Source organism: Balaenoptera physalus (assembly GCF_965194825.1).
Source record: "Balaenoptera physalus genome assembly, chromosome: X".
Taxonomy (NCBI): domain Eukaryota; kingdom Metazoa; phylum Chordata; class Mammalia; order Artiodactyla; family Balaenopteridae; genus Balaenoptera; species Balaenoptera physalus.
Window position 1 is genome coordinate 27,370,818 of NC_138903.1, and position 21,474 is coordinate 27,392,291.

Below are 21,474 nucleotides of genomic sequence, written 5' to 3' on the forward strand. Positions count from 1 at the left end.
AGGACACTGGCAGCAGAAGTTCTGGGAAGTACTCCTTGGCATGAGCCCTCCCAGAGTCTGTCATTAGCCTCACCAAAGAGCACAGATAGGCTCCAGTGTTGGGTTGCCTCAGGCCAAACAAGCAACAGGGAGGGAACCCAGCCCCACTCATCAACAGTCAAGCGGATTAAGGTTTTACTGAGCTCTGCCCACCAGAGCAACAGTCAGCTCTACCCACCACCAGTCCCTCCCATCAGGAAACTTACACAAGCCTCTTAGATAGCCTCATCCACCAGAGGGCACAGAGCAGAAGCAAGAACTACAATCCTGCAGCCTGTGGAACAAAAACCACATTCACAGAAAGATAGACAAGATGAAAAGGCAGAGGGCTATGTACCAGATGAAGGAACAAGATAAAACCCCAGAAAAACATCTAAATGAAGTGGAGATAGGCAACCTTCCAGAAAAAGAATTCAGAATAATGATAGTGAAGATGATCCAGGACCTCAGAAAAAGAATTGAGGCAAAGATCGAGGAGATGCAAGAAATGTTTAACAAAGACCTAGAAGAATTAAAGAACAAACAGAGATGAACAATACGATAACTGAAATGAAAAATACACTAGAAGGAATCAATAGCAGAATAACTGAGGCAGAAGAACGGATAAGTGACCTGGAAGACAGAATGGTGGAATTCACTGCTGCGGAACAGACTAAAGAAAAAAGAATGAAAAGAAATGAAGACAGCCTAAGAGACCTCTGGGACAACATGAAATGCAACAACATTTGCATTATAGGGGTCCCAGAAGGAGAAGAGAGAGAGAAAGGACCAGAGAAAATATTTGAAGAGATTATAGTCGAAAACTTCCCTAACATGGGAAAGGAAATAGCCACCCAAGTCCAGGAAACGCAGCGAGTCCCATACAGGATAAACCCAAGGAGAAACATGCTGAGACACATAACAATCAAATTGGCAAAAATTAAAGACAAAGAAAAATTATTGAAAGCAGCAAGGGAAAAATGACAAATAACATACAAGGGAACCCTCATAAGGTTAACAGCTGATTTCCCAGCAGAAACTCTACAAGCCAGAAGGGAGTGGCATGATATACTTAAAGTGATGAAAGGGAAGAACCTACAACCAAGATTACTCTACCAGGCAAGGACCTCATTCAGATTCGATGGAGAAATCAAAAGCTTTACAGACAAGCAAAAGCTAAGAGAATTCAGCACCACCAAACCAGCTCTACAACAAATGCTAAAGGAACTTCTCTAAGTGGGAAACACAAGAGAAGAAAAGGACCTACAAAATCAAACCCAAAACAATTAAGAAAATGGTCATAGGAACATACATATCCATAATTACCTTAAACGTGAATGGATTAAATGCTCCAACCAAAAAACACAAGCTTGCTGAATGGATACAAAAACAAGACCCATATATATGCTGTCTACAAGAAACCCACCTCAGACCTAGGGACACATACAGTCTGAAAGTGAGGGGATGGAAAAAGATATTCCATGCAAATGGAAATCAAAAGAAAGCTGGAGTAGCAATACTCATATCAGATAAAATAGACTTTAAAATAAAGAATGTTACAAGAGACAAGGAAAGACACTACATAATGATCAAGGGATCAATCCAAGAAGAAAATATAACAATTATAAATATATATGCACCCAACATAGGAGCACCTCAATACATAAGGCAACTGCTAACAGCTATAAAAGAGGAAATCGACAGTAACACAATAATAGTGAGGGATTTTAACATCTCACTTACACTAATGGACAGATCATCCAAAATGAAAATAAATAAGGAAACAGAAGCCTTAAATGACACAACAGACGTGATACATTTAATTGATATTTATAGGACATTCCATCCAAAAACAGCAGATTACACTTTCTTCTCAAGTGTGCACAGAATATTCTCTAGGATAGATCACATCTTGGGTCACAAATCAGGTCTCAGTAAATTTAAGAAAATTGAAATCATATCAAGCATCTTTTCTGACCACAACGCTATGAGATTAGAAATGAATTACAGGGAAAAAAACGTAAAAAACACAAACACATAGAGGGTAAACAATACATTACTAAATAACCAAGAGATCACTGAAGAAATCAAAGAGGAAATCAAAAAATACCTAGAGACAAATGACAATGAAAACACGATGATCCAAAACCTATGGGATGCAGCAAAAGCAGTTCTAAGAGGGAAGTTTATAGCTATACCAGCCTACCTCAAGAAACAAGCAAAATTTCAAATAAACAATCTAACGTTACAGTTAAAGGAACTAGAGAAAGAAGAACACACAAAACCCAAAGTTAGCAGAAGGAAAGAAATCATAAAGATCAGAGCAGAAATAAATGAAATTGAAACACAGAAAACAATAGCAAGATCAATAAAACTAAAAGCTGGTTCTTTGAGAAGATAAACAAAATTGATAAACCATTAGCCCAACTCATCAAGAAAAAGAGGGAGAGGACTCAAATCAATAAAATTAGAAATGAAAAAGGAGAAGTTACAACAGACACTGCAGAAATACAAAGCATCCTAAGGGACTACTGCAAGCAACTCTATGCCAATAAAATGGACAAACTGGAAGAAATGGACAAATTCTTAGAAAGGTATAACCTTCCAAGACTGAACCAGGAAGAAATAGAAAATATGAACAGACCAATCACAAGTAATGAAATTGAAACAATGATTAAAAATCTTCCAACAAACGAAAGTCCAGGACCAGATGGCTTCACAGGTGAATTCTGTCAAACATTTAGAGAAGAGCTAACACCCATCCTTCTCAAACTCTTCCAAAAAATTGCAGAGGAAGGAACACTCCCAAACTCATTCTATAAGCCCACCATCACCCTGATACCAAAACCAGACAAAGATACTACAAAAAAAGAAAATTACAGACCAATATCACTGGTGAATATAGATGCAAAAATCCTCAACAAAATACTAGCAAACAGAATCCAACAACACATTAAAAGGATCATACACCATGATCAAGTGGGATGTATCCCAGGGATGCAAGGATTCTTCAATATATGCAAATCAATCAATGTGATACACCATATTAACAAATTGAAGAATAAAAACCATATGATCATCTCAATAGATGCAGAAAAAGCTTTTGACAAAATTCAACACCCATTTATGATAAAAACTCTCCAGAAAGTGGGCATAGAAGGAACCTACCTCAACATAATAAAGGCCATATATGACAAACCCACAGCAAACATCATTCTCAATGGTGAAAACCTGAAAGCATTTCCTCTAAGATCAGGAACAAGACAAGGATGTCCACTCTCACCACTATTATTTAACAGAGTTTTGGAAGTCCTAGCCATGGCTATCAGAGAAGAAAAAGAAATAAAAGGAATAGAAATTGGAAAAGAAGAAGTAAAACTGTCACTGTTTGCAGAGGACATGATACTATACATAGAGAATCCTAAAGATGCCACCAGAAAACTACTAGAGCTAATCAGTGAATTTGGTAAAGTTGCAGGATACAAAATTAATGCACAGAAATCTCTTGCATTCCTATACACTAATGATGAAAAATCTGAAAGAGAAATTAAGGAAACACTCCCATTTACCACTGAAACAAAAAGAATAAAATACCTAGAAATAAACCTACCTAGGGAGACAAAAGACCTGTACGCAGAAAACTGTAAGAAACTGATGAAAGAAATTAAACATGATACCAACAGATGGAGAGATATACCATGTTCTTGGATTGGAAGAATCAGTATTGTGAAAATGACTATACTACCCAAAGCAATCTACAGATTCAGTGCAATCCTTATCAAATTACCAATGACATTTTTTACAGAACTAAAACAAAAAATCTTAAAATTTGTATGGAGACACAAAAGACCCCAAATAGCCAAAGAAGTCTTGAGGGAAAATAACAGAGCTGGAGGAATCAGACTCCCTGACTTCAGATTATACTACAAAGCTACAGTAATCAAGACAATATGGTACTGGCACAAAAACAGAAACATAGATCAATGGAACAAGATAGAAAGCCCAGAGATAAACCCATGCACCTGTGGTCAACTAATCTATGACAAAGGAGGCAAGGATATACAATGGAGAAAAGACCGTCTCTTCAATAAGTGGTGCTGGGAAAACTGGACAGCTACATGTAAAAGAATCAAATTAGAACACTCCCTAACACCATACACAAAAATAAACTCAAAATGGATTCGAGACCTAAATGTAAGACTGGACACTGTAAAACTCTTAGAGGAAAACATAGGCAGAACACTCTTTGACATAAATCACAGCAAGATCTTTTTTGATCCACCTCCTAGAGTAATGGAAATAAAAACAAAAATAAACAAATGGGACCTAATGAAACTTCAAAGCTTTTGCACAGCAAAGGAAACTATAAACAAGACGAAAAGACAACCCTCAGAATGGGAGAAAATATTTGCAAACGAATCAATGGACAAAGGATTAATCTCCAAAATATATAAACAGCTCATGCAGCTCAGTATTAAAGAAACAAACAACCCAATCCAAAAATGGGCAGAAGACCTAAATAGACATTTCTCCAAAGAAGACATACAGATGGCCAAGAAGCACATGAAAAGCTGCTCAACATCACTAATTATTCGAGAAATGCAAATCAAAACTACAATGAGGTATCACCTCACACCAGTTAGAATGGGCATCATCAGAAAGTCTACAAACAACACATACTGGAGAGGGTGTGGAGAAAAGGGAACCCTCTTGCACTGTTGGTGGGAATGTAAATTGATACAGCCACTACGGAGAACAGTATGGAGGTTCCTTAAAAAACTAAAAATAGAATTACCATATGACCCAGCAATCCCACTACTGGGCATATACCCAGAGAAAACCGTAATTCAAAAAGACACATGCACCCGAATGTTCATTGCAGCACTATTTACAATAGCCAGGTCATGGAAGCAACTAAATGCCCATCAACAGACGAATGGATAAAGAAGATGTGGTACACATATACAATGGAATATTACTCAGCCAACAAAAGGAACGAAATTGAGTCATTTGTTGAGACGTGGATGGATCTAGAGACTGTCATACAGAGTGAAGTAAGTCAGAAAGAGAAAAACAAATATCGTATATTAACGCATGTATGTGGAACCTAGAAAAATGGTACAGATGAACCGGTTTGCAGGGCAGAAGTTGAGACACAGGTGTAGAGAACAAACGTATGGACACCAAGAGGGGAAAGCTGCGGGGGGGTGGGGATGGTGGTGTGCTGAATTGGACGATTGGGATTGACATGTATACACTGATGTGTATAAAATTGATGACTAATAAAAACCTGTATAAAAAAAAGATGAAAGAAGGATAAATTCAAAAAAAAATTAATAGTAAAGGAACCTATTTAAAGCTGCATTTTGCCTCTTAAAAGTTTCTAGACATTTTCTGGAGTTGACTTATCTGGTCACTAATAACGGTTATTGTATATAGAATCAAAGTCCATAAGGAATCACTTACTTGGAGAACATTCAGACATAAACAAGTATAACATAAAAGGAAAGGCTATATCATGCATCTTAGAAATATTAGAACAGCAAGAACTTAGTTATGAACTATTCTTACACAGTGGACATAATTAAAATAATAATATGAATTTTATCCAATAAAAATATTCTTGTTGTGGAACTTGGAGAATAAAGTTTGCATATAGGTTGACCCATACCAGGACTTAGAAAGAATGCATCTGTAACTGCATTGTGCTTTGCTCTGGGTTCATATTGTAGAATCACTTGTAAGCCCAGGTTCACGAGGTGTGCACTATTAACTCATAGCTTAGCTGTGAGGCTTCCAATCTTTAGGAACCTCCTTCTCTTCACCTTAAAGTCAGAGTTGTCAGAGTCCTCCAGAATATTCTCAGGAATTTATGAAATGAAGAAAGTTTCCTTACTTCAGATGCCTATAAAGGTATCCCTGGAGCCTAGTTCCCAGCCCTTCATGTAGTCCTCATCCTTGTGAGTTCCCCTGCTCCAGTCCAAGCTGGACTAGGTCCCTACAGGTCTCTCTCCCACCCCGCATTTTCTAGCTCTACTTGGAGGCAACAAGATCTTAAAACTATAATGGTACTGGTATAGTTCAGTTCTCTCATGCCGCCTGAGGCTTGGGGAAACCAGGTGTTCGCAAAATCACATTACCTGTCCAGAAATACGCCTTATTTTCTGCAGGCATTAAATTCGTTTCCACTTTTCAGTCAGGGACCTCCACTTACCTTATTAAGTAATCAACCAACCTGTATTCACCATTATAGTGGTCTCTCTTAAGTAGCATATTGGGAGAAACTCATCTCCACAGTCGTATTATTGATTTTACATCTTATAAACATCCCAAATATTTATGCTCAGGAGTTGTTCATTTGTATTTTAATGCGCTTTTTTACCTGAGCATGTGTTGGTTTCCTTAATTAAAATACTATTCCTCATATAGTACAAATATTTTAATAACATTTTTAGGGGATCCTGCATTTTACAGTTTCATTTCTTTCCCATGAAAAGAGTTTTGTTCTCTTTCTGTTTCCCACATTCAGGACTGAGAAACATCTTCTACCTGCTTTATAGAATCTTATATTATCAACATTATGTACTGTCTGATATCATGCTTTGAGAAGGGCACGTCACCTCCATGGTACCATTCCCAATCATTCATAACCTCAATTTAATCATGTGGAAAAATCAGGCAAACTTAAGTGGAAGAACCTTCTATGAAATAACTGACCAGTGTTCTTCAAAATCTTATAAGTAATTCACTTTCCACTAAATAAGCTGTCAAAAGCCCACATGAATTTGACGAAGATAGAAAACATCTGAAAAATGTGATTTTAGAAAGATGTTTCATTAAATCAATGAAGTGATTAAAATGTTACCTGCCACTTTGCCTAAAATAAGAGTGTACAAACAGTTTTATAACACATTTTCATCACTTCTCTCAACAGGCGATTCAGCTAATCTAACCTGCAGAGCTTTCTTTGGGTACAGTGGAGATGTCAGTCCTTTAATTTACTGGATGAAAGGAGAGAAGTTTATTGAAGATCTAGATGAAAATCGAGTTTGGGAAAGTGACATTAGGTAAAGTAATTTTTGTCTTTTAACTTGTACAATCAAGATTAACATTTGTTCTCTTAGTGAATAGAAAGTGAACTAAAAGAAAAGAAGGGGTTTGGGGGAGTGTTTTACTATTATAATAAAAATATTGCAACATTTAGTGGCGAAGAGGCAAAATACTCTTGAGAGAGTGACTATAAAATTGTCAAACAGGAGTGCCATTTGCAAAGAATTTAAGAGAATTAAAAAGGAGTTTTTCACTAAGGAATAAACTGAGTGTGAGACAGACCAAAACATCAAACATGGAAAATGTCTGAGATCAGGTGATACAGCCACTATGGAGAACAGTTATGGAGGTTCCTTAAAAAACTAAAAATAGAACTACCATATGACCCAGCAATCCCACTACTGGGCATATACCCTGAGAAAACCATAATTCAAAAAGAGTCATATAACACAATGTTCATTGCAGCTCTATTTACAATAGCCAGGACATGGAAGCAACCTAAGTGTCCATCGACAGATGAATGGATAAAGAAGATGTGGCACATATATACAATGAAATATTAGTCATAAAAAGAAATGAAATTGAGTTATTTGTAGTGAGGTGGATGGACCTAGAGTCTGTCCTACAGAGTGAAGTAAGTCAGAAAGAGAAAAACAAATACTGTATGCTAACACATATATATGGAATCAAAAAAAAAACAAGAAAAGGTTCTGAAGAACCTAGGGGCAGGACAGGAATAAAGATGCAGACATAGAGAATGGACTTGAGGACACGGGGAGGGGGAAGGGTAAGCTGGGACGAAGTGAGAGAGTGGCATGGACATATATACACTATATGTATAGCTTAGCTGTGAGGCTTCCAATCTTTAGGAAGCACTTTTCCTGGGAAAAGTGCTAGTGGGAAGCAGCCGCATAGCAGAGGGAGATCAGCTCGGTGCTTTGTGACCACCTAGAGGGGTGGGATAGGGAGGGTGGGAGGGAGACGTAAGAGGGAGGGGATATGGGGATATATGTATATGTATAGCTGATTCACTTTGTTATAAAGCAGAAACTAACACACCATTGTAAAGCAATTATACTCCAGTAAAGATGTTAAAAAAAAAAAAAACATGGAAAATGTGATATTACACCTTCGGTTTATAAGAGCTCTTTTTCTTAATTGTTGAGAGAAGATATTAACAGGTTTCTAGGATTCAACCAAGCGCAATCTTTGTAACTTCCTTTTATATGTTTTTACATATTTTAGGCATCATGTTGACTATAAAGCACTTGATAGGAATCATAAAGGATACAAAAAATGTTTTTATCACCTTTTTTAGTCTGACTTTAAGGTCTAAACATTAATATAGTGGGAATAATAGTGAATAATCATTAAAATACAATCGATTTTGAGGGCATCATGCTTATTAAGCCGCTTGCTTCTTTTTTAAAAAAATAATTAATGTATTTGTTCATTTACTTTTAAATATTGAGGTATTCAATTATGACCCAAAGTATGCTTATACACAGATACTCATTTTTAATCATAATGTAAATAGGCAAATATATTAATAAATAAGCTATAAGTGAATCAAAATACTGATCATTTGTAAACATTCTCCCATCTAAAGATCACCTCTTCTGGGTATATATGAGCATTTTAACCAAATTCTTCTTCTTAAATGTGAGAACTTTTAAAACTTGATCAAAGGTATAAGAGAAAAAGGTTTTCGATAGAAAATAAAAACCTACAGAACTGTCGTATAAGATTATTTCTACTGGAATTTTCTTCCTGGCAACAAATACACAAGAGTATTGCACTGCAGTTGGGTTCTGAAATGCCCAGATGAGCAATTCTCCAGTATGTACTAAAATGTTCCTCTGCCATTTCTCATGTTCAAAACTTCACTATTATCTCATACCCATACACTGTGAAATGCTAAGGTTAAAGAAGGATAATAAACCTCCTAACTTTTCCCCTCTCTCCTGTTGTGGGTGCTCAGGGAATGTTCTAGAAAGGTAATTTTCTTTAATTCTGCATTAGGAAGTATTGTGCAGAGGTGAGTTACCAAACAGGTGGGAGGGCAGAGGTGGAAACTTTGTGAGCAAGGAAAGGGAGGCTTACTTTGAAGTTTTCCATTTGTTCTAAAAAGATTGCTAAAATCCTTGACAGTGAGATTAGTGAGCATTTACCATTAATTTTAAATGTCAGAATTAAACACTTCATCAGACCATTTAGTCTACAGTTTTGTAATTTCATGTTTCTTTTAAAATAGGAATTGATTTGCACCATTAAAAAAAAAAGCCAGGCTAGAGATTTCAACTGAAATGTCAAAATAGCTCAGAAATTTTCTATTCTTCCTTTTATTTTTTTAAATTAACCTGATAGATAATTAGTCCTCCAGCTGAAGACATTAGAATTTCTTATCTCACCCTTACATCATATTTCTTCTTAAAGGGAAAGCAATTTGTAAACTTTTCAAGGTCTCTCTCACCTCTTTATTATGACAGTGTGATTGTCCTGCTAAGAGAGAGAATTAACTGCAACTTCATTAGCATCTACAGAGACAAGCTTCCTTATTAGAAGTGAAGAAGAAAAGGGCATGATATAATTTAATTAAGATAGCATTAATCCATGACCAAATTTGAAGCACAGATGCTGTAGGTTTTTTCACATCAGATTCACATTCATCTAAATGTTTTTCTTTTTCATGTATGTGTATGTTTGTGTGGGGTTTTTTGTTTCGTTTTGCTTTATATTTTAGAATCCTTAAGGAGCATCTTGGGGAACAGGAAGTTTCCATCTCATTAATTGTGGACTCTGTAGAAGAAGGTGACTTGGGAAATTACTCCTGTTATGTTGAAAATGGAAATGGACGTCGGCATGCCAGTGTTCTCCTTCACAAACGGGGTGAGTGTAACCTTCTAAGCTTGAGTGGTTGACTTAACCTTTAATGGAAGGGAAATAATTTGGAAGCAAAAAGTTTTTTAATTTTTTTTTACATAAATTTATCCTAAATAAAATAATTACATTAGCATTAGGGCCATCAAAACATGTAACACAGCAGATAGGTGACTAGCTCAGAAACTAGAGTCAAACTTAGATTCCTTGCTGTTTTTTTGTTGGCTTGTTTGTTTGTTTGTTTGTTTTGGCCGCGCCTCATGGCACGCGGGATCTTAGTTCTCGGACCAGGGATCAAGCCCACCAGGGATTGAACCCATGCCCCCTGCAGTGGAAGCGGGGACTCTTAACCACTGGATCACCAGGGAAGTCCCCCTTTCTCTGTTTTAATACGAACTATATAACCTTAGGAATGATATCCAACTTCCTTAAGCTTCAGTTTCCTGGTAATATGGAATGGGGAAAATAATAATATCAACTCTTCAGTGTGTATTAAGGACGAAAGAAGACAATAAATGTGAAGAGCTTGGCATGGAGCCTGTACACAGGAAGTATTTAGTTAGATGCTACTTATTATTATTAGAAATAGGCAAACCAATTAAAAATAACCAGGACAGTTTTAAATCAAAGATTGTGCTCCTTATTGGAAGGCTGTCCATTGAGTGTAAGAATTATGTCCAATGGATTCCCCATTGTAGTTCTTTTTGACGTTTTTTTCTGCCTTGGATAAGTTTCACATGTGTAATATCCTCCCATGATTAATAATAATTCACTAGTGAATTAGGTGTCAATTATTATTCATGAATAGCAATTCACTAAATCTGATTCCACGGCAACCCCAACACCTTACACACAGGGATAAAATATATATAAATAGATACTGAATTGTTTGAAATTATAAACGATTGTAAAATTTGAGCCATGCCTTTTAGTTGGTGAAACTTTTCATGTACATCGCAGAGAAAAATATATTTTTTCTACATTATGCTAAGTGAAAACTTTCTGGATGTTCTCTTACTCAGCAAATTCACAGTGATTTTAATTTCAAAGCACATGTTTAATCCTAAACTCTTTGAGGTTGGAAAAGAAAGAGAATGCCGAAGACTGTTCCTGTCACTTTAATGGACACTAGATTCCCTTTGAATAATGTTACTGAAAGCTATTAAAACAGACACCTCTGTTGTCAAGGTGACTATAATATTAAAATACTTTACTTTTGGGGGGATGTTAACTGAGGGAAAAGGTAAGCAGCAGTTAGTAAGCAACATGATTGTTTGTTTCTCTAGCTTAACACATATATTCAGTCAATGAAGGGATTTAGAGTAGAAATATTATACATATAAAAGGACAGAAATAGCTTCTCACGGTGGGAAGCAATTTAAATGTGTAATTGAACTACTCCATAACATCTTCCTCAGTGATCGGTCAGCTTATACTGGATCACATTCCTCCTCAAGAAAGCCAATTCTATCTTTGGAAAAACCTAACTATTAGAAAGCATTCCTTTTTCACTGTCTGTCTACCCCTTGACCTCACTTTTAATCTCTCTTCCCCAAAATAGCCCTTCAAAAGTTTGAGGACAGTCACCATAATCCTTCTGGGCCTTCATTTCCCTAGATTCAACTTCGTTAGTTCCTTTTATCCATTCTTTTCTGTGGATAAAATACTTGCACCATTCTGGTTACTCTCTTGAGCAACATATATTTCTTTTTAGGACAAAGTAGGAGTGACAGTTAAAGTAAGGAAGCTGGGTTGTTTCCCAGGAGGATACAACTATTAAAGCTCTCTTCTAGCAGCCAGGCACACAGCCAGGAAGGGGCACACAGCCCCACGCTATTTCTAGCATGTGTGGCCTAAGGTTAAGTTGCCCATAGCTACAGAAGCTTCCAGTACTACAAAAATAAATGACTGAGGAATCAAGGAAATTGTTTGAAAAAACTTTTCCAATACTGTGTAATTCCCCAAACATGAAGAAGAAAGTAGTGGACAATGTTAGAGCACTCCTGAATACTTAGATCTTCGACAGTGTTTTTCAAATATGTATTTATGCCAACAGCATTTTATGCTTAATAAAGTAAAAGCATTAAGAAGCCAAAAAGAGTTCTTCAAGGTCATGTTCTCCAAAAGTCCCTCTTAAAGTTAGTGTTCACCTTCCTTTTAAGGGAGCTGCAGCAAATAAGTCCTCAATTCACAATGGCAGCAGTGTGGAATGATCTATCCCAACCATCTACGGGGAAAAACAAAGGACTGTAGTTAACAGATGGCATAACTGCAAGTTCCCCAGCCCTGAAAGGTTCAGAAGGTCAAGACACAGCACATGTGAGCTGATAGTTTGGGTCTTTGATCATAGGGTCCCTGAAAGAGTTAAATTGCTGTCATGCTAGCAATTATATAATGACCAGATGAGTTACTATATTGCTCAGAAGCCTAAAGCTCGGAGAAGAACCGGAAGCTGTCCCTATGAATCATATTTTTCTGCCATTGACTCATAAATCCCTTAACTATCTTACAGGCCTTCAAAGACTTTCTTTATAAAATCTCCATAGAGAGATACGTTAAAGCATTTGATGAATACAGATCTTGTAAGTCAATAATTATCCATTCCTCTGACAAGTACACTTGCCAGGACATACCTTTGCCAAAGTAACTTAAGCATTTTTCCCTCCACTGTTACCTTTAGTTCAGTATTGTTGACGTAATAAAAATGATGTCAGAGCCCTCCAATGGGTGGTATGGATTCTTTGAGATATCATTCACATGTATCAAATGAATCTTCCTTAATGCCAAGAGGATACTACAATAAATAGTTCAGCTAGGATTGAGCTAGGGTGGATTCTGGGCCAGCCTTTTCTCTTAAAAAAAAATCTTAATTCCACAAAAACCACCTAAAAATTTACTAGGAAATTTGACCATAGAAAACCCTTGCTTGAGGGGCTTCCCTGGTGGCGCAGCGGTTAAGAATCCACCTGCCAATGCAGGGGACATGGGTTTGAGCCCTGGTCCGGGAAGATCCCATATGCCGCAGAGCAGCTAAGCCCGTGCGCCACAACTACTGAGCTACTGAGCCTGCGCTCTGGAGCCCGCAAGCCACAACTACTGAGCCCCCATGCCACAACTACTGAAGCCCGCACGCCTAGAGCCTGTGCTCCGCAACAAGAGAAGCCACCGCAATGAGAAGCCCACGCACCGCAACAAAGAGTAGCCCCCACTCATTGCAGCTAGAGAAAGCCCACGCGCAGCAACGAAGACCCAACGCAGCCAAAAATAAAATAAATACATTTTTAAAAAAAGAAGAAAAGGAAAATCCTTGCTTGAGAATATTCAGAGTTGTTGATTCCTGCAGCCAGGGAAGGTACTTGGACGGTTAGGTCATGTCACATGCTATACAGAGAACTAGGTTATACAGTGAAACAGAGACAAAGGGCCATGGGGCCATATTAGTGTATGACTACCCTGCCCCTTATTCCTCACTCTAGTCTCTGGCTTGACAAGCTTGAGAGTTAGATCCTTGTTCCAAAAAGAACCAAAGCAAAGAGTAGACCGACATTCACTACTGTGCTATTTCTTGTCTCCACCATTGCCTATTGAATTGAATTCCATATATGTCTCTGAATCTTTTACCCAGATGTCTTTGCTTAGATTCCTAATTGCTGCTACCCGATTCGACCACACCTCAAACACTGACCTTCAGTTTCCCTCCAAAACCCCGACCTTTTATTTTCCTTTCGTTTTTATGTTTTCCATTCCTCTAACGCAAACAGTGCTCCAGACAGATACTCAGCAGCACTGTGCTCTGGCCTCTGGGCTAGCCCCTCTTGCACCGATCAGGCAGTCCTAAATTTCTTATTCATTCTCTGAGTTTTTCGTCCATACTCTAATTCTGGATGACCTCACAGCGTGGGCATGTTTACTCTCTGGAGCAAAGTAGTTTAATGTTTAAGGGTTTGGACTCTGGAGCAAGGCTGTCTGTATAAAACCTACTCTCTGCTTACTAGCTATGCTATCTTGGACAAATCCCTTATTCTCTGTAAGCCTCAAATTCCTCTTGTATAAAAGGGGAATAATAATAGTACCTTCCATATAGAGTAGCTATGAGGATTTAACAAATGAATATATATCCATATGTATCACAATGTCTGACACATATTTATCACCTAGTAAACGTTAGCAGCTATTACATGATTTTTCTACTCCAACTACATGATGTTCTGGGTAATTTAGGATGCAGCAATAATGTGTTCCATTAAAAACTCCCTGAAATCTAATTTATCTTTCATTAAAATGGTCAGCTGTAGCTCCAGCAATTTTGTTCCATTGATTCTATATTTTTCCTTATAACAGACTTACTTTAGTTTGAATGTGCTGTCCTAAAGGATATCTTCATTTATTTATTCATGCATTTAATGATAATTGTTAAGAACCTACTATGTGTCTGGCACTCATAAAATTAAATGAACAGGAAATAAGAACCAATATAATTTGAAATGCCATCATCTGCTTTTTAAATTACATTGATATTAAGCACTTCTAATGTATTGATAGAATTGTGCTTCTAGGGAATGTTTGGCTTTGAAACTGTCACATTAAGGGAATGTTCATTAACAGTCCTGTTGTAAATGGTTATGTTTAGATATATCGATTACAATATTATGGCACTTCATTCATCATGAAGTAGTTTGGGGACTGGCAAAGTATCTACCTCAGAGACTAGCACTACTTAATAATGATAAATATCTAGTTTTTCTCTATTCCCCCTCAAACCCATTTTAATTGTTGCATGTGCAGTCGCTCTCTCTCCCTCCCTCCCTCTCTCCCTCCGAAGAGTGTAATCAATGGGAATTAGACTTGCTCTATAAACTCCCTAGTCCTCGGAATATCTTTAGTAATGTAATTAACATGCACATCATTTAGGACGCATTGTTTTAAAGCCAGATGAATTTAGACCCAGCGGACTCCTTATCCCTTCTTATAATGAATCATTTTTGTACTATGTGCCCCTATCCTTGTTAGTATTTACCTAGTGCATTTATTTGCTGAGAGATACAGTAAGACTATAGAACTGTTTAAAGCTCTCTCGGGGCTCATCCTTTGACATCTTCGACCATTGATTTCAGAATATGGAAAAGCGAAACTTTGCCCAGACATCAAAACCTCCTACATCTCTTTATGGCTGCATCTCTGTAAAAAGGCCATGACCCACTAAAAACTGAGTAGGCATCCACAGAAGAGTCACTTTTACTGAGTCGTTACTGTGGAGGAGGAAAAATCATTTTCCCTCTACCTTTCTAGGTTCTTCGCTGAGACACACCGTGTAATAAAAGATAGATTAACAGGAGAAAAACAGACATAAATTTAATAACATGTATTCCTCCTGTATACATGGGAGATACCCAGGAAAACTGAGTAACTCCCTGAAGTGGCCCAAGCCAGCACCTTAAGTACCATCTCCAGCTAAAGACAAAAGAAGGTGTTGGGGAGCAGGGGAAGGCCAATTATGGGAGGTGACCAGGAAAAGCGCGGTAAACATGGGCATGGTTGTTCTGCAGATTTAATTCTCTGCCTTCTCCATTGATGAGTTTCTGAAGATTCAGAGTCATCTTCTTCCTGGTACAGCAAGGGAAACACCCTTACAAATGAGGATTTCTTTTATAAATGTAAATATCTCTTACAAAGAGTAACTTCTACTCGGTTTTTAGAGCTTCTCCTGTGTCTGCTGTCTCTTAAAAATAATCAGCCTTAAATAATCTTTATATCAAAGAGGCATATTTTCGGAGGGTATATTCTGTCCCTCTTCTTTGCTTATGCAATGCCAAAATATTAGAGAACTTTAGTTATGTTGCTGCAGCATCTTCAAATCAGAGCCATCAGGTTTAACAAATTCTCTCTTTGGATAAGATCTGACGTTTTGAAGTCAAAGTTTTATTCTATCCTGTAACATTTTTCTTGCTTCTCTGCTCCTCAATTATGTAAGACATTTAATCTGACCTCAATTCTTCTTTTTTTCTTGGCAACTAACACCAAAACAAGTAAACAAATAAAAACCACATTGGAGGCTATTATGAATGCCAAGAGCACAAATTGTCTGGTACTAGTGATTCTGTACCTTTGAGTTTCTTGATATGGACATTGCAACAAGATTATTTGACTGCCACCAAAATTACAGGCATGAAAACTAGACTTTTGAGCTATTTCCTCAGATATAGAATATATGATTTAAGTGAGGTTAACTCCAAGTTATTTTTGCCTCAACAGTGGAATATCTTTTCAAAGGTCTGTTGATCCCAGTTTTTCTTGATCAACTACAGCATGGATATTTGTTATGTAGCATAGTTTTGCCTTTCAGTCCGTTTGGTTATTGTTTTCCTAAGTGTGAACTGGAATATCCAAGCAGCATCTTTGTTAGGAAAGAAAAGGACCACTCTTAGCTGATGATTAGCTTATTTCTCAATTAGTAAATAACAAGGGAATGATCCGGGACAACACCCATATTGAGAGCCAAGAATGATAAGCCCTTCAGTTTTTATCATTCCTGTTAATCATGTGGGGCAGAGCTCTTAGTATTTAATTTATATATGGGCATAGTCATTGGAAGTCCTTTATTTTGTTTGTTTTCCTAACTAAATGTTAAATTCTTAATAAAGATCTTTAACTTGTACATCATCACATAAATGTGATGTTTGGGATGGTTAAAGTTCAATAAGGAATCTCCAGATTGAACTTTTAAATGCCCCTCGAGGCGAGGAAGCCAAGCCAAACACTTGCCATCATGCATGCCTGTAATACCTATAGCTTTGGGTGAGTTCCTCTCTTTCTGAGGTCCCCAAAATATCCTGAGGTTCCTGCACCTGCCAGGAAGTGACCTTCCTTACTCCCCTGGTAAGGCTGCCGGGAACCCTGTAAGCAAGGTGCCAGGCTGTTTTTCCAAAGGGCCTTATTGGCTCCATAAAGTCAACCTTAGTTCCTTAAAGCTGTCTGGTCATATCTGAGTCTATACATGTCTCTCTCAAATAAGACATTCCAGTGAAAACCTTGGTAATATAACAAGTTTCCAATTGTGTCCTGTTCCAAGGAGAACAGATTCTTATTGAACTTATGTAAATATAACTATAATGCCCTGAAAATAAGAGTATTCACCATGAGTTTCTGAATTCTGGAGGGATCAGGTAGGGAGAAAAATATAAATGTTTCAATTCTGCTTATAAAGATATAATTTACTGAATTGCTGTTAAGTCATAGTGTAAGATTAAAGGTTTTCTTATATCTGAAAAACAAAGATTAAAAAGGTAGTTATAGTTCAGACAAAAAAGTCATAAAATTATAGTCATATTCATCAATTTATTCAGTCCCATGTGACTAATTCTTGTTGCTCTTATCTTTTGTTAGCAGTTTTTTGAAGCCATCAGTTTTTCGATTAGAGTTCTATAATTTCTTACCCAATTCAGTGGTATCATCTGAAAGTTATCAGAAAGATACATTGTCAGAAAGTCCTTTCTATGGATCTTCTTGAAGATGAAGTTTTTGTTTTGTTTGCAAAAACATCAGAGTAAAACAATAATTGTCTCTAAATGACCAAAGTCTTAAAATGGCATGGTTAAAGATCTGATTCACTGTAATGCAATTGAAAAGGAAATTTGATTATTTCTGTGACACATAAAATTTTAAGATAATAACTAGAATTATGGCTAATAACATTGTAGCAGGAAATATCTGAATTTTAGGAATTTTATATAATTTCTAGAACATTTATATTAATAACATTTACCCAAATAATATAACCTAAGAACATTTATCATCACTTATTTGACAATGCTTCCCATATCATTTAGCATACCCAATAAGCCTAATTAGTTTAATATCTCTCTTTTATAAGGAGAGAGAGCAAATATTTTGAGGTATTCCAGGGGCCTTTTGGAAAACCCCAAATTATTTCCAGGTCAATAAGACTTCATCAGAATTTGACTTGGGGGAAGTTTGTCAAAAATATCAAAAAATTTTAAAACACTTGTCAAATAGGATCATAGGTCACTATGAAACAATACTTAGTTATCCACTTAAAATGACAAAGACTTCACAGGCAAATACAGAAAGTTAAATAGTTGTAAAAAAACTTAGCTCTTATAATATTTGAAGAGACTCGGGTTTTTTTCCTAAATAGTCAAAGACCTGATAAAGATAAAACATAGTAGAATTTTTGTTTTTCTAGACAGATGGCATTAATGATAAAGAAGATCTTTGTTTACAATTGCTTATTAAGAGCAGACCAATAATCTAAAAAAAAAAACTTTGTGCTTTTAACAGAAAGCAAAACCAAATTCTAATTTTGTACAAGTGTACCTTTGATACTGAAATTTATTCACATAATTAAATTTATCCCAATCTTAGCCAGCTTGATCACACATAAAATTTCTTTCCCAAGATCCCTTTTTCACAAAACTTCTACAACTTTCTATGTCCACTTTAGTTTGCCCCTTTTTCTCTTTCCCAGTTTGAAATAATCAGCTCTAGGAAAAAAATCACTTTTATTTCTCTCAACAAAAATGCATCTCCATTATCTCATGCCTTTTCTTACCCAAAAATACATTTTACTTCCCTTGCATACAGAATTGTTTCCCTTATTATCTCTAGTATCCTTAATCACATGTAATAATTAGAAACCTTAATTTCTAGTGAAAACAAAGAAATAAATAATTGTGAACTACATTAGCATTTTGTGGTGTGGAGAATTTATAAATACCTTTTTTTTAAATTTCAGCTCTTTTAATTTTTTTATTTTTTATTGAAGTATAGTTGATTTACAATATTGTGCCTATAAATACCTTTTATAATTTCTAGAAATATGTGCCCTTTTAAATAGTGCAATCTTTCAGTGTGGCACAAGACATGGTTACTGAAAGACTGAAATTCATCTTTAGTTTCTCCGCAATAGGAAGTCAAAAGTAGATAAGACTATGTTCAATAATTAATGTTTTATTATTTTATCTTATTTGGAAATGATCTAGATATTTAATGAATTTCCATCATTTAATTTGATCTAGCGAAACCCTAAGGGTGTTAAGTTACCAAAAAGATTTGGGGAACTATTTAAGTAAATAATCGTTTTAAAAAGTTCACCTGAAAACTCTTATCTCATTTACATCTATTTTATACATTTGTTTTTAATAATCACACTTAGATTACCCCTGAAGATTTTATGAGACATTAAAGCAGTTAGCCATCTTAAGTTATTTTTCTTGTTGACAAATTTTGTAACAGAGATAACATGAACTTACTTGACTTTTAGTAAACCTAGGTAGAATAAAAGTATTATACTGAATGCTGATAACTTTAAAGATACACCTGTTTTAATTAAACCAGTAACTTTAAATTTGCTTTTATTGACTAAAGGTTAATCATAGATCACATGAACTTAAAAAACATTTGCGTTAGTTCCTATGACATTTAGAAATAATTTATGTAAGCACTTACTTTAAGCTGAGTAAATAGAGCTCTTTTACAAATTAATTATGGCATGACCATCTAGAGATATAAAAATAACCCTATCTGTAATGTACACGCCAGAGAGAATATTCCCACTGGTCCTAAAGGCAAGCTGGGTCTACCTCACCACACCCTTGCCCACGATCTTTGCAGGTATCTTTGGTGATAGCTCTATTCTGGGAACAGGCCCTTTATTTAAATTATTTTAGGCAACTAAGACAGACATAAAAAGAAAAACTTCCTGAGTTTCTATTTCTTAAAAATAACCAGACTAAGTTGATTCTCATACCAAAGAGACACATTTTGGGGTGGCAAAATTTGCTCCCCTACACCACTCTTGGAAAGTCAACCCGAAGTCCCTAGAGCAGTGCTTTACCATCTTCTGTCGTGGTTGTTATCGCAGTCTTTACAGTACACAGAAATCACCTAGGAAGTTTGTTAAAAAGTGATTCAAAATCACTAGTCTGGGACTTCCCTGGTGGTCCAGCGGTTAAGATTCTGCACTTACACTGCAGGGGGCACGGGTTCGATCCCTGGTTGGAGAACTAAGATCCCACATGTCGCGTGGTGCAGGGAAAAAAAAAAAATCATTAGTCTGAGGTGAACTCAAGATTTGAATTTCAAACAAGTTTCTTGATGCTGCTGGTCTGTGGACCACAGTTGGCACACCAAGGTCTTTGCCTAGACAATAGGTACTCTAATAAACTTGGTAGAATCTAACAGGTGAAAAGCATCTAGCTCTCTTGAGTTCACTGTTGCCATCACAGAGGAATGAAAGAGGAGTATAGCCAGTCAGCGGGACTAATTCTAACTAATTGCCTCATTCTTTTTACGTGGTCAACACCTTTGAATCTGTTTGAACGTTTGTACGTTGCCCTCACATCTAGTCTTAATGAGGTTACTTGCCTCGTGTATTCAATGAAATTGTGCTTTATAGGACACATTTACTACTCAGAGAGATGTCTGAAAGAGCACTGTCTTCAAGTATTAAATAATTAACCTCTTAAATGAAGAGGGCCTTCATTGTTGGACACAGTTCCTCCGTATCCCTTTTTAAAAAGGAAATCCACTTAGGGATGTCTCAACAACCTATATATGGATATATACATATATTTCAGCCTATGCAAATAGGCTGTATACAGTGTTCAGCCTGCGCAAATAGCAGTTCCCAAGGAGGAACAAGATATATGATGGGCAGTAAATACTGCTAATTTCCTGTTTTAAACACTTGTATTCAGCTAAATCTCAATTATGTGTAGTAAGGAAGGGCAGACAGTATGAAGATTGAACCTCCACATTTTATTGGTCAATGATATGATCGCGAAACAGGCAAAGAAAAAAATAACACAGTAACAGAACCTGGATAAACAGTTCCTATGTGTTCAAAAGTTCAAATCATTTTTTACAGGCGTCTTTCTAGCATCTAAAGAGGTTATAAAAACACAAGTAAACCTACAGTGAGAGCAGAGGGAATTCACTGGAACTCAGATCTTTGCCTTGGAAAGTAACACACAGGCACTTTAAAAAATAATAATTCAGTTTAAGATATTTGCAAGAAGCCCACAGATATCATTGAGCACGCACATAGCACAATTCCACATATGTGATCAGAGATCACAAACAGAATAGCATATCCATGGCCACTACCCACCAACACACCATTCACTTTTACTTCTCAGAACTACCTTAATATTCTCATTATTTCTGGGTCAGGACAACCTACTGACTGACAATTCTTCATATCCTGCTCAAAGTCTCACTTCACTGCTGGTTAAAGATGATTCATATAATGCTGTTGTATGAGAAAGCAATAAATCATTCCCATTCACTAAATATGAATGAAGTCCCAGCTCTGGGCAAGGCACTGGGTTAGTTGTCCTCAGTAGTTGAGTCACTGCTGCCAGAGGGATGTCTATCACCATCCTGGGGCATGAAAGCAACATTGTTGGGGAGAGGAAGATAGCTGTGCGTTTTTATGGCTGTGAATTCCTGCACTCAGTTGAGAAATCGCACAACTGGGTCAAAAATGCAAGGTATAACTTTTAATAA

At 36.6% G+C, this 21,474-nt stretch overlaps 1 protein-coding gene across 1 annotated transcript in view; it reads left to right on the plus strand.

Moving 5' to 3' along the window:
- IL1RAPL1 (interleukin 1 receptor accessory protein like 1) overlaps positions 1-21,474 on the plus strand; it is a 916,526-nt gene that overhangs the window by 850,899 nt on the left and 44,153 nt on the right. The window contains exons 6-7 of the mRNA XM_082446519.1: positions 6,953-7,085; positions 9,812-9,957. Coding sequence (XP_082302645.1) covers positions 6,953-7,085; positions 9,812-9,957 — 279 coding nt within the window. The remainder of the gene's footprint in view (positions 1-6,952; positions 7,086-9,811; positions 9,958-21,474) is intronic.